Consider the following 15,315-nt stretch of genomic DNA (forward strand, 5'->3'; position numbering starts at 1 on the left):
GAGTCCCACAGCCACCGAAATCACGTCTCCAGAGCCACTGAGGGAACACCGCTGGACAGCAGGTGCTGTGCGCTGCACTTTGGGTCTTGTGTGGACAGCTGACGCTTCCCCCGTGTCCAAACACACTCGTTTGTACAGCATTGCTGTGGAAGGTGGAAAGAAGTCAGACGGAAGGAGGGCGGAGGCAGGAGACATGAGCGCTAATATTTTCTCCTCTTTTTTTTCAATACATGAACTGAGATGTTGCTCCTCTGTAGCCTGGCAGGAGGAAGTGCTGGAGATGAGACATTTCATAAGTCGAGCCCCGTGGCCGTGTGATTCGGGACACACATCAATAACAGCCAAAATGTTCAGACCAGTTGTGGTCTAGAATTTACAAAAGGTTGTAATTGTTTTATTTAATTTAAAAAAAAAAAAAAAAAAAAAAAAAAAACAGGAAGAGCAAGAATGAGAAGTGGGCTAAGAGGCAGTCGTGAACCTCTCTGGAACAGAAACCCGCTGGGACTGTTCTCCTCCGCGTTTGTCGTAGGAGCATGGTGGGGGGGGGGGGTCCGAATTTAGGCCAGGGGAAGGGCCTAGTCGTTGTCCTCGTCGTCATCCTCGCTCTCCTCGATGCCGTCACTGTCCTCCTGGTCTTCTTCGTCTTCCTCCGTTTCTGGAATGTCCCACTGTGGGTGGTTGTCCAGAATCTGCTTTGCCTCGTGGACCTCCAGCTGTGGGGTTCAGGGGATGTGTGAAAGGGACCATGTGACCATGCTGAACCACTGCATGTCATACAAACTACAGCATTACAGCCACTATAACAGGTATACCATCACTTGCCTTCAATGGCTTTATCTGATCCAGTCCCAGGTAGGAATCCGATCTCAGAATCACAGAATACTGATAATTTCCGGTTTTCGATGGGGCAGGAAATTTCAGTTCCACCTGTATTAAAAGCACATTTTAAAAGAACTGTAAGGCAGGCGCTGAAACTGAACTATGCCTTTACAGCACTTTCTTACAGTTGCCATAAATACATTTTCCAGTGTAAACATCACATACCTATTCAGCTTATGGGAGAACAGCGTGACCTGCATTTACCCCCCGAACTGATAGACGCCAGTAAAGAGCACACAAATGGGACTGTTGAACCACCTTAATTCAACACACTTCCAGTGTTTACAGCTTGTGTGTGGTGTCAAGCATCCACAATCAAGATTATGAATCAACAATATGTGTATACACTGTTACTTCAAATGTGTTTTAATTTTAATGTAGCTCAAAGTAAATAAATTACTGAAATTGATTACTTTATACTTATATCTACAATATTACTTTTTAAAGAACTACTGAATGAATAAAGAATATTTAATGAACCTTTATTCTTTGCGACTCGGTGGTGACATCAGATTATAAAAAAAGTACACCATACAGCAGTTAAATGTAAGACCAGTTACCCACACTTTCCACTGGCATTATGAGTAATAGAAAAGAATTTAAATCACAATTAAAAGCAGCCCTGATGGAAGCCCCAGGTGATTAATGGATCTTTGTCACCAACTAGCAGACAACTGTGTCACTTTCCTTCCAGTCATTGAACGGTTTGCGTTCAGCTCTGACTGTCCACAAACCTGTCCACTACCTCCTCCATCTATTTTGTTACAGGTGTGATTCTGCTCTTGAACTTCCTGACAAACATATACAGTAAAGGTGCACAGACTACGGAATTAAAATGCTTAACGGCAGCTGCCAGAAATAACCTGACAGGTCCTTCGAACAGCAGTCCAGTGTGTTGTTGAAGGTGTTCCTCTGTTGACTAAGGTGGCGTGCAAAGGGTTCAAGTAAACATCTATCATGGCTAGGAGCATGTTTATAATAGTACTCCTCTATAATACTTCCTATCTAGCACAAATACTGGTACACAGGGTCACACTGGCAGCATTACACATTGGAATTTGCTTGCGAACACACATTAGAACACATTACTGCCAAATTGTGGGATCCAGTGGTTCAGAATACATGTTTACAAAAGGCATGGAGGGGGTGCCTGCTATTATACGTATTCAAAATGACTCATTCAGGGTACAAGTATTACAAACTGTGCAATTCACCCCAGAAATCATGCAGTAATGTAGTGCTGGTCTTCAACCAGTGTATTTACACAAATCCTGCTAACATTTTAAAGTCAAACAGTTCCCACTGCTTCTTCCATGGAGCTCCTTCATCTGAGTGGTGAACACAACAGCTTTGCTGACCCAGTCTGTGTGTGCGTAGGCGGCTGCATCCTACAGACTGCTCCGTATGGATGTCAGCCCTCGGGGGTGAGCTGCCAATTCTAGGTCAACGGCACAGTCAAAACAACACTGCCCTCCTCTGTTGGCACAGTACCCCTTTAAGAGATTGACGCAGGAACATTTGGGTTGCCTAGCAACCAATTATGGAATGCTGCCATGCAAGAGGAACTGTAAGAGCAGACAGCTTTTTATTTTCTCCTCGTAAGAGTGAATTTAGACAGTAAAATGCATTAAAGCAAACGCATCAGAACAGTCTCACACACATGCACCGAAACACAGGTGTCTTATATGACAGAAACCGCAGAGACCACAGAGTGAAGAGTAGGGCTTCCTGTATAAGGCACTGAGAGCAGCCTCGCCCTTTTCCGGCACCAAACCGCACCGCTTTTCTCTAGGTAAAATGAACACCCAGCGTGAGTCACTTCAACCTTTGATCAGAACCACTGAGTACTCGATTCCTGCACAGACATCTCCCAGAATGCTCCACTACAGCAGAGCTCAATCCACGGTCCAGCTGGAAGCACTGCTCACCTCTTCGGCATCTCTGAGCGTGCACACGTGATAGGGCATGGACACCAATGTCTGGTCTTTCCTGTCCACGATGTACAGCCACCACCACTCCTGTTTCTCCTGCAAAGAAGGCAAGAGGAGAGCAAGTGTGACAGAGCCAGCACAGCAATGACCACCAGACAGGTACCGCTAGCATCCAACTACCCACCTCGGGGAAGTACAGGCTATAGACAGGGTGTGTGATCTTGGACTTAGTCTCCAACAGCGCCCTCTCCCTGCGCTGGATGCTCTGCTGTAGTGCTTTCCACTCCTGCTCATGGAGAGATCAATGTTCAGGTGCTCAGTAACCCACACACAGAGCTGTACTTGTAAAACAGTCCTGTGGTAAATGAGATGACAGACAAGGCTGATGGTACACGAGCGCACTCACCTCCTCGTCATCTGCCGCAATTTCGTCCACCTCCGTGTCGCTTTGCTTGTCACTCTCCTCATCCCGCTCGCTAGGGGAGTCTTTGTTGGCTTCGCCATCGTCCGAGTCACTTCCTCTGTCTGATGCTTCCTCATCTTCCTCCTTCGTTGTGGCCACAGCCTCCTGAGGAGTGACACACACAGACACTCAAAAACAGGAATGTCACCCCTGTTAACTGCTCTGGACACATGGTGCCGCAGTCAACATTCTCCTGATCCTACTCACATTCCCAGCCACATTCCCATTAGCCTGTTTCTGCTTCTCCACCTTCGGCTGCTGACCCATCCCGCCAGCCCCCTTCTTCTTGGTCAGCTTCTTCTTCTTCGATTTGGCAACCTTCTTGGCTGCTTTATTTTTGTTCTGCCACACTTTGGTTCTGCTCTTGTTGGCTTCGCCCTGCTGCTGCAAGACAAGGGCCACGGAGACATGATTCCAAAATCATTACAAATATCCCCCACTGTCACTCTAGAGGTGGACATGTGATTATTAAACTTCAGCAGGTCCCTCCCATTCCGTAGTCCAAAACAACACTTCTGGGTTGCTTCATGCAAAAAGCCTGTTGTGTAAATGGTGTTTAAGTGTAAACTCTGAAAACCAGTGTGAAGTACAAGAGTTGAAAGGGATGAGACCGTTCAGGTCGTACCGTCTCCTCCGCAGGCGGCTCCTCTCCTGGACACTGCGAGTCCTGCTCTTTCTCAAACACCTCCTTTTCACCATGAGGAGGAGAAAGGGGTCAGAACGAACCACAGCGTTATAGGAAAAAACATTTAAGTTGGAGTACTACAGTAAAGGACCACAAGACCAGACAGATTTGTGTATGAAGGTGAAGACACTGGGGTTTGTCCACATAGTAACTCAGGAAAGCACTCTGAGCTGCACTAACCCAGATGAAAGGTGCTACATAAATAAGCCATGACTTTATCTGATCCAGCTCATCCTTTGAACATGCAGACGAATAAAGCTAAAATACTGTCAGTGATCCAGGTATCCTTTCATCCCTGGAAAGCATGAGCACTGTTGCTGTGGGTTCAACTTGGATAAATACACACACACAGAGCACATTATTATTTACTGAGCTGACATCGTGTTCAGTTTCAGGCTACCGTTCGATTTACATCTGAGAAGAGATCAAGGTCACAACTGCAATAATTTAACAGATACATATATTTCCACAGTGAGGGAGTGTTTCATGCATGCCATGTTTTGAGGATTTCAGCCTCTTTAAAAGAACAAGACCAGGAGCGAAGTGCGGCGTTCACAAAGAGCAGTCTCCACCTAGTGAGTGAATGTGGAACAGCAAGAACCAAAACTAAACTTCGACAACTTCAGGACGCATCAGTAGCTAAGACTTCTACTGATAACTATAAACACAGTCCAACGAACCATTGTGGACTTTCAGAGGGCTTGGGGAGTAACTGTACTCTGAACCAACTTACCGACATTCTTTTTCTGGTCAAGGTGACTGTGACTGTGACTATAGACCCTGCTGTGATATTATTGCTGTCTTCGTCATCAAGCACTAGGAAATAAACATTTAAAGGGGATATCAGCAATACACACGAGAGATCAGTGATTCCAGACCAGTAAACTCAATATAAACGAATCTACAACAAAAAATACACACAGACGTACATACTGCACCAAAAGCATACCCTGCAACTTGATGTCCATGGTGATATGCGGAAAGCTGCCCAGCACGGCCATGACCTCATCGTACTTCTCCTCACCCAGGAAGCGCAGCATGTTCCTGCGATCAGAGTCCTTCAGGCTCACTAGGTCCTGGATGCTCCTCACCTTGTACTGTGAAGAGGTGGCAGAAATCAGGAGGATGTAGCTGACAGAGAAAAGTGGCCACCAGCACTGCGGCTGGAGAACGTGGATTGATCGGTAGATGGATGGAGAGAGACAGAGCTCCTGCTGTACCTTCTTGGAGATGCAATAGCGCAGGTGCTCCTCCTCAAAGTGTGGGAGCTGCAACAGAGGAGACTTAGACTCCTGCAGGCCCTGAACAACCATCTGACTCAGCTTCATGCAGTTCTCTATGGATACCAGCCGTGGAGCATGGAACCCTGGGTAAAGAGATGTTTCGTTGGGTCTCAAAGTACAGAACACTGCAAAGGACTTTATAGATCAAAGTCCTGTGTGAATTGATGCATCTACACTTCAGAGAACAGTGAAAGCTGAACCAAGTCATCACCAACACACCAACAGAAGCTACTTTAATAGGAGTGTCTGCTACTGCATCTCAGTACACGGTGCCCATAAATAAGTATATTGCATCCGTTTTCCTTTTGCACATATTTACAGTTGCACCTGAAGTTTTTCTGTATGTACAACTGACTCATACCTGCCACTAGTGGCCCTAAAGCAGCTTTTCATTAATCATGGAGTCACTAAGAAAGCACAATACATTTAGCTTGCAGAAGCAAAATCTCCTCTACATGTTCTGTCACTCTTCAGAATAAACCATGGAAAGATTCCACCTGATGTGAAGTTATTTATGTCATGGAAGAACAAATCCTTGGGGGGGAGGGACTGGAAAACCGAAAGAGGAGTAGCAGTAGACGATCAGTTTCCAGTGAGATGGTGGCAAACAAACAGCTTCTATTCGACCACCAGCAAGATCAGCTGGACAAGCTTCACTCCAGCTACAAATCCTAAAGTCACCTGCTTAGTGAAACTCACACACACATTTACATTTATTCATTTAGCAGATACTTTTGTCCAAAGCAAGGTACATCTCAGCAAAAGTACAATTTATGCATTAAGTACACACACACAGTCTGAAACCGCTTGTCCCAAGCAGGGTCACAGCGAACTGGAGCCTAACCCAGCAACACAGGGTGTGAGGCCGGAGGGGGAGGGGACACACCCAGGACGGGACACCAGTCCACCGCAAGGCACCCCAAGCAGGATTCGAACCCCAGACCCACCAGAGAGCAGGAGCCGACCAAGCCCGCTGCGCCACCACATCCCCTTTAGTGAAACTCTTTTTGAGCAAAAGTGAACTTGATTACCAATGTTTATTACAACATTTCTGCAGGGTGTTCTTTCTGGACACTTTATATTCTAGCCCTGGACAGCATCAAGAGTTGCTAACTGTCAAGTGGAAGCGACAAACTAAAGCAGGCACCAAGGGGACTTAACATTTCTCATGGGACAGGACCCAAGCCCTTCCTGACTGCTGGAAGCAGCAATGCCAGGGTGGGTTAGAGGAGCTTGCTTCCACTGGACTGGAAAAGAGAGGGGTGCAGGCGTCAGCAGAGCCTCACCTCCCCGATTGTTGGCCATCATGGTGAGCTGACAACCCACATTCACCATCTCCTGGAGCAGGGCTGGACTCTTCCTCACCACAAACCGCTGATCTAAAAAACAGGGGGGCAAAAGAAGGGTCAACAGGGTACCAGGAAGAGCAGAGCAGTACAACAGGGAGCAGTTAAGTGCTGCATCACCTTCCTCGAGCTCCTCGGACACTTCCATGCGAGCCAGGTGAGCCAGAAGGAGCACGCGAGCCTTCAGGCTGTAGGGGTAGCAGAATGGTGGTTCCTTCTTCTTCACGTTGATGTTTCCGAGCTCGCGGATCAGCTGCAGAGGACAATAGGTCCACGGTGAGCAAAAGGAATAGGCTGGAGGTTTCAAGCGACACAGAGTTTGGGGATCTTTGTACCTGTGGTACTTCTATGTTGTCTGTGGGCCTGATTGTAGCCTCCTTGTTGCTGCGTGGGTCAAATTCGAAAGCAGCTGTCAACACCATGGTTAACCCTGGGTGAGAAGGAGGGGCCTACAATCATTTAACCCCGATATCCAGCAGCATGTACAACGAACAACCAGAGCTATGATCAAATGCTGTATAACCCCACCATCATCTGCAGGGGGGGGGAACACTCACGTTTCATATTCATATTAGGAGTTTTGTACATGAAGTGCATGAAGAGCTGAGTTGTGTTGATGAGGATCTGATCACCGCTGTACCGTATGGAACGATACCACCAGGTTCCCTGGGAACATAATGAATCAAACAATTGGTTACATCTGTCTCCTTTACCACCAAGCTACAACTGGGAACAATGGCAAGGCCAGCAGTAGCAAACTTCACGAGTTTTGAGGGACACTGAAAATATTTTATTTGACTGTACAATGTAGCTGCAAACTATCACAAATATCAAGAGAAAAAGTAAGACCAAGTGCATACCACGACAACGGGGAGGATGACCATGAAGGCCAGAGCGTAAACAAGCAGCACCTGGGGGGGGAGAAATCAGAAATATCTCAGGTTTCTTCAGTGCCCATCTACTCTAGTTTTCTCATGTCTTCTGGTGTCAGTAGTTGCAGTCAACACTTACTATCAAGCATTAACACAGTGTCTTTGAATAATTATTTTGGCCTTAAATGTCTCTCCTAGTTGGATACACCACGTTTTTAAAATATGAAGTGTGCTAAAGATCAACACAAATGGTGAGAATAATGAAAGACTTAAGAACACACCAGCATGGAGTTCTTCTGGTCTACGATCCAAGCAGGTAGGGCAATGCCGAAGCGAGTAGCTACAGAGCGGCACAAGACAACAAGTTATTTGTCTCATTTAAAGCAACAACTGCAATTCAACTGAGCAAAGGTTAAAGAGAAGGTCCTACCGCTTGGTCCATCCGGGTTGCCGTAGTTTTCCCAGTTTTGCCGGGACTCCTCATTCGTTAAGCTGAAGACAGATTTTTGGTCAGTCAGAGAGCATCGCACGCTGTGATGTGTCGCCACCCAATGAGACTCCGAGACTTACGCAGAGTAGGCCTTGGCAATCCTCATGAACATGGCCTCATCCCCTCCTTTGTCAGGGTGGTATTTGAGGGATAATACACGATACTGCTTCTTGATTTCTGCGACAGAAGCACCCTACAGACAAACAAAAACATCTGATTAAAAATCCATTTTCATTTCCTGTTGGAAAGAAGACACACCAAGCCAAAGGCCTTGCGAAGTCATGACTTACCGCATCCAGATTGAGGACCTCGTACGGATTATACTCCTGGTATTCTCTGTCCAGTTTTGAAACTTTATAAGCAAGGAACAAAAACACTGCCCACCCAAGCAGCAGGGCAGCTTTTCTGCACAATGGCAAAAAAGAACACCCATTAAAAGGAAACACTCTGGAATAACAAAACAATTCAGCCTGTTGCACTAAATTGTTCAAGTGCAGCTGAAAACATTCCTTCATTCTTGACAAAAGGAACGTTACAGAACAGTTTTTTTCATGAAACCAGTCCTAACGAGGCCAACAACCATCCTAATAGGACACACAAGGTATAGACTTATTTACTCCAATAATAATATGCCGGGTTCCTTGACTCTGACAACAGCCTGAATGTCACATTGCTGAGGCCCATTTCTAACGCATCACAAAGCATTTCAGACTCATCTCAGGAACCTTTAAATACATTTACAATCACCTTAATATTGTTTGAACACGAAACTGGCACTGCGCAGAAAATGTTTCCGTGGTAACCACATCACCTCTGTGTGTTTGTGTCCACATGATGGAGTCCAGACTCCACCAGGTGTGTTCATATAACAAACATTGTCATTAGAACAATGTCAACATCAAAAATGTAGCTGCAGAGTGAATGTCCCCAAAAAAAGAAATTGATGCATTTCATGCTAAATGAGAGCACACAATTACAACCCAAAATGCAGAATTAAATACTTCCCAGCTCATTTCCATAACACTTCTGAAAATTGCAGCCTGCAGTACAAATGCAGATGCAAGTAGTAGTTTGCAAAGACTAGTCTGACCAAGAATTTTCATTCTGCTTTTATAAATCCTTTCATTTTAACTTTCACTTGAAGAAAATCTAGTCTGCACAACTGAAGATGAACTGTTTACAAGTGTGCAGGTTCAAGCCCCCATAGGTCACTGTTGCCTGTAAGTTTGAAGGACACTATTTTAAAGAGTAAAACAGCGTTTGAGCCTGAAACTAGATCAACCCACATTCATGCTGAGAAGGTGAAAAGTGATGTTTCCCCTTCAAAATCCCATTTTTTATCACAGGAAACCTTCACTCAGCAGCGTGTGATAAATGTTGGGCCTCCTAAGCACTTGCAACAAAACCCAAATGCGGCAGCAATGCAAAATGGCTTTGGAGAACAACCAGAAACTCACAGCAATATAAGACATGTTTTTAAACATTAACCAGAAAAAGAAGAAAATAGGAACTTACTTCAATGTGGGAACGATGCTTTGCTGCGATTTCATCAACCGCAAGCGATACCATAGGCATCTTTCATGCACTCTCCTCAGGGACTTCAAACGGAGTTGCTCTGAAGAACAGGGATGGGGAGCAAGACGTGAGCACCACTGTCTGGCTGGAGTAGAACCTTGCAGCAACTACAGAACTCAAGGCTAAAGAGTATCGCGTGGCAGAATAGGAGAACTCCTCTCAGCGCTGACATCAGCAACCTGAACTTACCTCAGCAACTTCCAGGGGAGTACTGTTGCAGGGGACAGCAGGTAACCACTGCCTGTTGAGTTCTAAACTCTTGGTCACGACTCGTTACTAACAAGCGCCCCCCCCCCCCCCCCCAATTATGAGACAGCCTGGGGTGCCGATGGAACAATCCTATTTCACAGCCAGGTGCTAATAAGCTAGAGGAAAATTAAACACCAAGAGCAGAAATGTCTGATGACTTCATCTGCCTGGTCAGAAACCACAAGCATGATCTTCAGGATCACCATTGGGCCATGAGGAAAGGGCAATCAAAAAAAAAAAAAAAAAAAAGGACAAAAAAATTACAATTTTTTTTTTTACCACGTTCAATACCTAACTTTCATATGTAACCAAGAGATCGATCTGAACTGTTTCTAAGATATTACAATTATATTAATGGAAAGATGAAAATAAAAACACTGAGCTGAGTTCACAGCATTACCAAATTGGTGTTTGTTCTACGAATAACTGCATATACTATATGAACGAGGGGTTTATATTTAAGCGTGATATTTTGGGGAGCAGCACATAGTATCCTTCTTACAGCCATTGCCTTGCAAAAAAAAAAAAAAAAAGAGTCCAGGTTGAAATCCCCACTCGCACCATAGCACCATCAATGGGCCTACTCTGAATTGATACAGTGAGAATTACTCAAATGTATTCATGGGTAAATCAGTGCAAGTAAGTCACCATGGAGAAATGTGTCTGATAAATTAAATATTTCTCCTTCATTCAACTGGAAGCTTAGAGACAAGAGGCAGCAAGGATGTGCATCCTAAAATTCTGCAGCACACATCAATGGTTAGAAGAAAATAAGGGGACTAGAGATCACAATGGAGATATGATGTGCAGGTGACAGCTGAAGGACAAAAGCTGGAAACAAAGGAAACGAGGCATCCGAAGCCAGTCATGAGCATGATGATTGTGCAATAACCAAACAGACTGATTTCCCCCAAAGGAGCTGACAGAGTAAAGACCTTCGGCTGTCCCACATGCACCAGCAACTGACCTCACACAAATAACCCCTCTGTTATTTGACTTAAAGGTTCAGTTCCCTCTCTGATTCCTGATGTCTTTCTGTACCCTTAAAGGTTACACTACAAATCACACCAAAAGCCAACACAGAGTAGGGAAGCGACACCCATCCCTTCATGGACACAGCTCCACAGATTAGTGGAGTTGGACAAATGAGATCTGGGGCCACAAATCCACACAGATGCCTCATGTATATGTCTGGGATCCCTGAGTCATTTCCACAAACAAGTGAACTCGAACAAAGATAACACGCAGGTTAGTTTAACCCAACCATTCGAAAACGCACGGCTCAATTCCGTTCACCATCACCTGCAGTAACGAACCCGAAAGTTTAAACATTTAGCACAAACCTCGAGTCAGACATACCTCTACAAACTCCACAAGGCTGAAGTTATCTGCTTTAAAAAAATATATATATTATATATATATTATATTCTGTTAAACTGAAAATATTAACTGTACAATCTATGTGCATTTTCTCACCTTATACTCACCATTTCTAGTAATGCCACTGGTCCCACAATAGCCAAAATTAAACATCTGCCTGACAAGTGTCTTGACAATGAGGACTCTACACTATACACTCAGTTCAGGAGTGTGAAGCAAATTAAACCAACAGTATTTCTGGCTAATCTGCCTGTCACACTTGTATAGCAAGAAGGTAGAACCACCCCTGGAACATGGCTCACTTGGATATGTGAGAAAACTGGTGCAATAAGAGGTTTTGAGGAACATTTTGTTGCAAACCACTGTACACAAAACTAAAGATGAACTCTAAACTGACAACATGAACTTCTAAAAAAAATTTAAAGGTCCTGTATATAAGGGGAACTGTCCATGGTTTCAATCAAATCAGAAAAGTATGGCCACTGTTAAAACTCATGTTTAAAGGGACACTAACAAATCAATGTCTGAACTTCATTAAGAACAGAGGGGAAAAGGAGGGGCATCTTATTACCGCTATTATTTAGCTGACACTTTTCTCCAAAGCAACGTACAAGTTTAAGCCAATTACAAATATTTACCTTTAGCTGGGTAATTTTACTGAAGCAATGTATGGCAAGTACCTTGTTCAAGGGTACGACAGCTGAAGCCTAGACTTGAACTGGCAACCTCTGGATCCAAAAGCAGCCGCTCTAACCACTACACTACCAGCTGCCCACTAAAAAGACACCAAAGATATAAAGAGTGTGACAGTACCATCCTAAAACACATCATGCCGACGCGAGGTTGAGCAAGTTAGCCGAAATCATACCCAAGTCACCTCAGCTCACTGCCTCCTTGCAGGGGTTCCCCAGGGTTCTGTACTTAGACTCCTAGCTAGCCATGGACTCAATATTACCTAGCATGGGCATATGACACGTTCATTAATAAAAGAGTTCAGAAGGGTCATTAAGCACTATCCATACCCTCAAAGTCTGAGACACCACACATCACTTGACCATCCAGTCCTAGGCTGTCATCAAAAGCTGTCCGCAGTTGAGCACGTTCCCAGTCCCTCCTCTGTTCTGGCCAATGACCCAGTAGTTACTTTTGGAAAGGTCCATGCGATTTCCACCTCTGACAAACTTACAAGCCATTCGACCCTGGTTTTCCACCCAGGTACCATTACAATTAAAAGGGTAGAACAACAACACTATTTTTATTTACTGTGCTACACTTGGTACTGGAACTGCTCTGTTTAGTCTCAAATTTTAAAAGAAAATTGCACGAGAATCAAAACCGTGCCCAACACTGCCCTGCATACTTAAATATATTTCACATTTCTTGGAAACAGAAGTGAGAACTCTTCGTAAACCAAACAAGCAAAGAATATGGTTTCAAAGAAAGAAGTTGAGAAAGTACGTACAAGGGGCATTGCGAAACCAGAGATGAACCAAGAAGTTCTGGAACAGCATTTCTGAGGAAACCTTGTTCTGCCCATCCTCAGTTCATTATACATCGTTCACTAAATCCATGAACACAAACCAGTTGCTAAATTAAAGCCAAACATCTTGGCAGGGTTTGAAGATCACCTAATAATGGCCACGTATAGACACTTTTCACTGCAATTTGTGATCGCACTCACTTACGGAAGGTGTGGCAATAAGCAGAGGTTTTTTTATGCCTTGTAATGCTGATGGATGATGATGACGACTTCACTGTTAATTTGAGAATCTCAGCTAAATACGCCAATAAAACACTTTAAAATGGAATAAGAAAGTAGGGGTCAAGGTAAAGGGTGTCACTCATTCAGTCTTTACCAAGATATCAAAAGTACAGTACAGTTTACAGATAGTTAATACTTCACCACACTGTCCACAGGTAAGAAGTGGTTAGTTCACTGGAGTCCTAAGCAATACAATATGACCCACAATAACGGTTCAGACCAAAAAGCTTTACAAAAAAATTAGCTAGCTGTTAGCTGTCAATACTGCTGAGGACAAAGATCTACAGTGGAGTTAACATTACACATTCTATCAAAGAAAAAAAAAGCACCCAAAATGATGAAGAAGGATCGCTAAACCAAGCCCTGGAGAAAGGGAGTCGAGTTTAAAGCAGGTTAACTTAAGTTCAGCACGTTGAAAAGAGTGATGTATCGGGTTTTGAGAGACCTCAGGTTTAACGTACGTTAAGTTACGCTGGTTTTTATAAGGTCATTTAAAGATTTGGAGACCCTAGTATAAACTAGTTTAACACCGCACTAAGTGTCAGTTTCAAATTGGTGAGTAAGTTTTGGGGAATATTTAGGAACTCGTATTTAAACAGGTAACATTAACCAACAGGCACAGCTGGTAGTGTAGTGGTTACAGCTATTGCCTTTGGACCCAGAGGTTAGATTCCCACCTCCAGCTGTGGTACACTTGAGCAAGGTACCTACCCTAAATTGCTCCAGTAACAATTACACAGCTGTATAAATGTATAATCGTAAATCGCTTTGGAGAAAAGCACCAGCTACAAGAATAAGTGGAACTTGGTTGAAAAGGACAAGGAAATGGAGAATGAAACATGTTTAAAGTAGGTATAGTGATACCGTATGAGCTACACCATTCAACCAGGGTTTATGGAACACTTACGAAGACATTTATATTAGGCTGAAAGACCTAAACACACTTTCGGGAAATGTTTTCCGAGTCACGTCAACAACAACCACAAGCTCTCCAGGACAACCTGAAGAGAACTTTTAGGTAGGTACACTCTTCACATTTATTTCTTTAGCTGGTGCTTTTCTCTGAAGAGATTTAGAATTATTTACCCCTTTTACAGCAGGGTAATTTTTACTGGAAGTAGCCAAGGGCGACTACCTTGCTCGAGGGTGGGATTCAAACCTGTGACCCTTAGGCCCAAAAGCAGCAGCTCTAACTACAGCTGCTCCCACAATAACAACTGATTGCGCGTAGTGTAAAAACAATTTTATTTAGCCAGACTTTGGAGAATGATTTCATCACGTTAGAGGAAAAATACCAATGACTGAGTGGAAAGAACTGGTTCTCCACCCACGAGTGTTTTTTGTCAAAGTTAAACTCCAACCACCACCACCATATCGATTAGGGACATATTCTCATTCTGTCACGTTGTTTGTGGATGATACGTTAACTAGTCGAAAATTGCCCATTTTAACCAGGCTTTTTTGTGTAAGTCTCTGTCGTGCTTCAACTTGGTTAAACAAGTTATAAGTTGTTCACTGCTGACGAGCTGATTCAGCTACCGCTAAACTAACAGTAACACACGCTGTTCGGCTGAGTTTACCAGTTTAGCTCGTTATCCAGCTAATGTGACCGGCCGGCCGGCCGTCTGTGATATATATAATATAAATTCTCCATTTTCTGTCAGGCGGACAGATATAAAACAGTAAGTCCTCCCGCTCAGTCCACGACCTGGCCTAGCGCCCTCCACCCGGCCCTGCGTCCCACTGGCCCGCCGGCTTCACGTTGAACAGCCGCGCGTCCCGAGCTCCGCGCCCGCTCCTCCAGGCCTCACCCGCGTTCTGGTCCCGGGGCCACAGGTAGTATGTGGCGGGGATGACGATGAGCCCCACGAAGGAGGTCAGGAAGTAGAAGAACGTGTTGCCGCTGTCGTCGTACTGGAACTGCTGGCCCATTTTGAGACGTGCCGCGGCCCCCCCGTCCGCTCCGCCGGACACACTACCACAAACGCAGGGCAGCGCAGCACAGCGCGGCCGCTCTGGAGCTTCGCGTACGTGTTCTACGCATGCGCACTGCGGACACGTGTAAGTGCACAAGCTTCGCGTTGAAAACACACGGCGGATCCGCGCGACTCGGCTAATCCAGGGCGCTGGGTACGTGGAATACGCATGCGCACTGTGGCCCCGCGCACGCGCTTGAAAGTTTCCTCACTAGAAACGCTGCTTAGATATTTACGTAATTCCTCAGGTCATACCAAGTTGGTGTATACAGAGACCTTCATCAAACCGAGGCATGGGTCACTGATGCTTTTTTCTGTCAAATATCGATTTCTGTGTTTGAACGATCAAAATATATCGCAAGAGGCCGGTGCTGTTTTATGGCTTTTGAAGTCCACAATTGAGGCTCTTAACTTCGCTTTAGTC

The 15,315-nt window shown here is 44.8% G+C and overlaps 1 protein-coding gene across 2 annotated transcripts; it reads right to left on the reverse strand.

Annotated features, from left to right (window-relative positions):
- Positions 1-411: 411 nt before the first annotated feature.
- sec63 (SEC63 homolog, protein translocation regulator) lies at positions 412-15,046 on the reverse strand. Of its 2 annotated transcripts, none has more exons than XM_018730388.2 (21): positions 14,727-15,046; positions 9,465-9,564; positions 8,240-8,354; positions 8,030-8,142; positions 7,890-7,951; positions 7,741-7,799; positions 7,448-7,498; positions 7,145-7,253; positions 6,923-7,017; positions 6,708-6,840; positions 6,528-6,620; positions 5,179-5,324; positions 4,908-5,055; positions 4,692-4,774; positions 3,899-3,961; positions 3,481-3,654; positions 3,217-3,378; positions 2,995-3,096; positions 2,808-2,906; positions 823-927; positions 412-713 (listed from the first exon to the last, which is right to left on the reverse strand). In XM_018730388.2, the coding sequence occupies exons 1-21, from the start codon at positions 14,845-14,847 to the stop codon at positions 576-578; spliced, it is 2,271 nt and encodes a 756-aa protein (XP_018585904.1). In that variant the 5' UTR covers positions 14,848-15,046; the 3' UTR covers positions 412-575. The 2 variants fall into 2 exon arrangements, with proteins under 2 accessions (XP_018585904.1, XP_018585903.1); XM_018730387.2 differs by having other exon boundaries at positions 3,481-3,657.
- Between the last annotated feature and the right edge of the window lie 269 nt (positions 15,047-15,315).

This window comes from Scleropages formosus, chromosome 1 (genome assembly GCF_900964775.1).
Source record: "Scleropages formosus chromosome 1, fSclFor1.1, whole genome shotgun sequence".
Lineage (NCBI taxonomy): Eukaryota > Metazoa > Chordata > Actinopteri > Osteoglossiformes > Osteoglossidae > Scleropages > Scleropages formosus.

Excerpts from the sequence above, each read along its gene's own strand:
- sec63 (XM_018730387.2), bottom strand. The coding sequence starts at position 14,847 with ATGGGCCAGCAGTTCCAGTACGACGACAGCGGCAACACGTTCTTCTAC. Across the intron at positions 6,841-6,922 it reads ACAACATAGAAGTACCACAG|CTGATCCGCGAGCTCGGAAA; the intron begins GTACAAAGATCC and ends TGTCCTCTGCAG. Across the intron at positions 6,621-6,707 it reads GTCCGAGGAGCTCGAGGAAG|ATCAGCGGTTTGTGGTGAGG; the intron begins GTGATGCAGCAC and ends CCTGTTTTTTAG.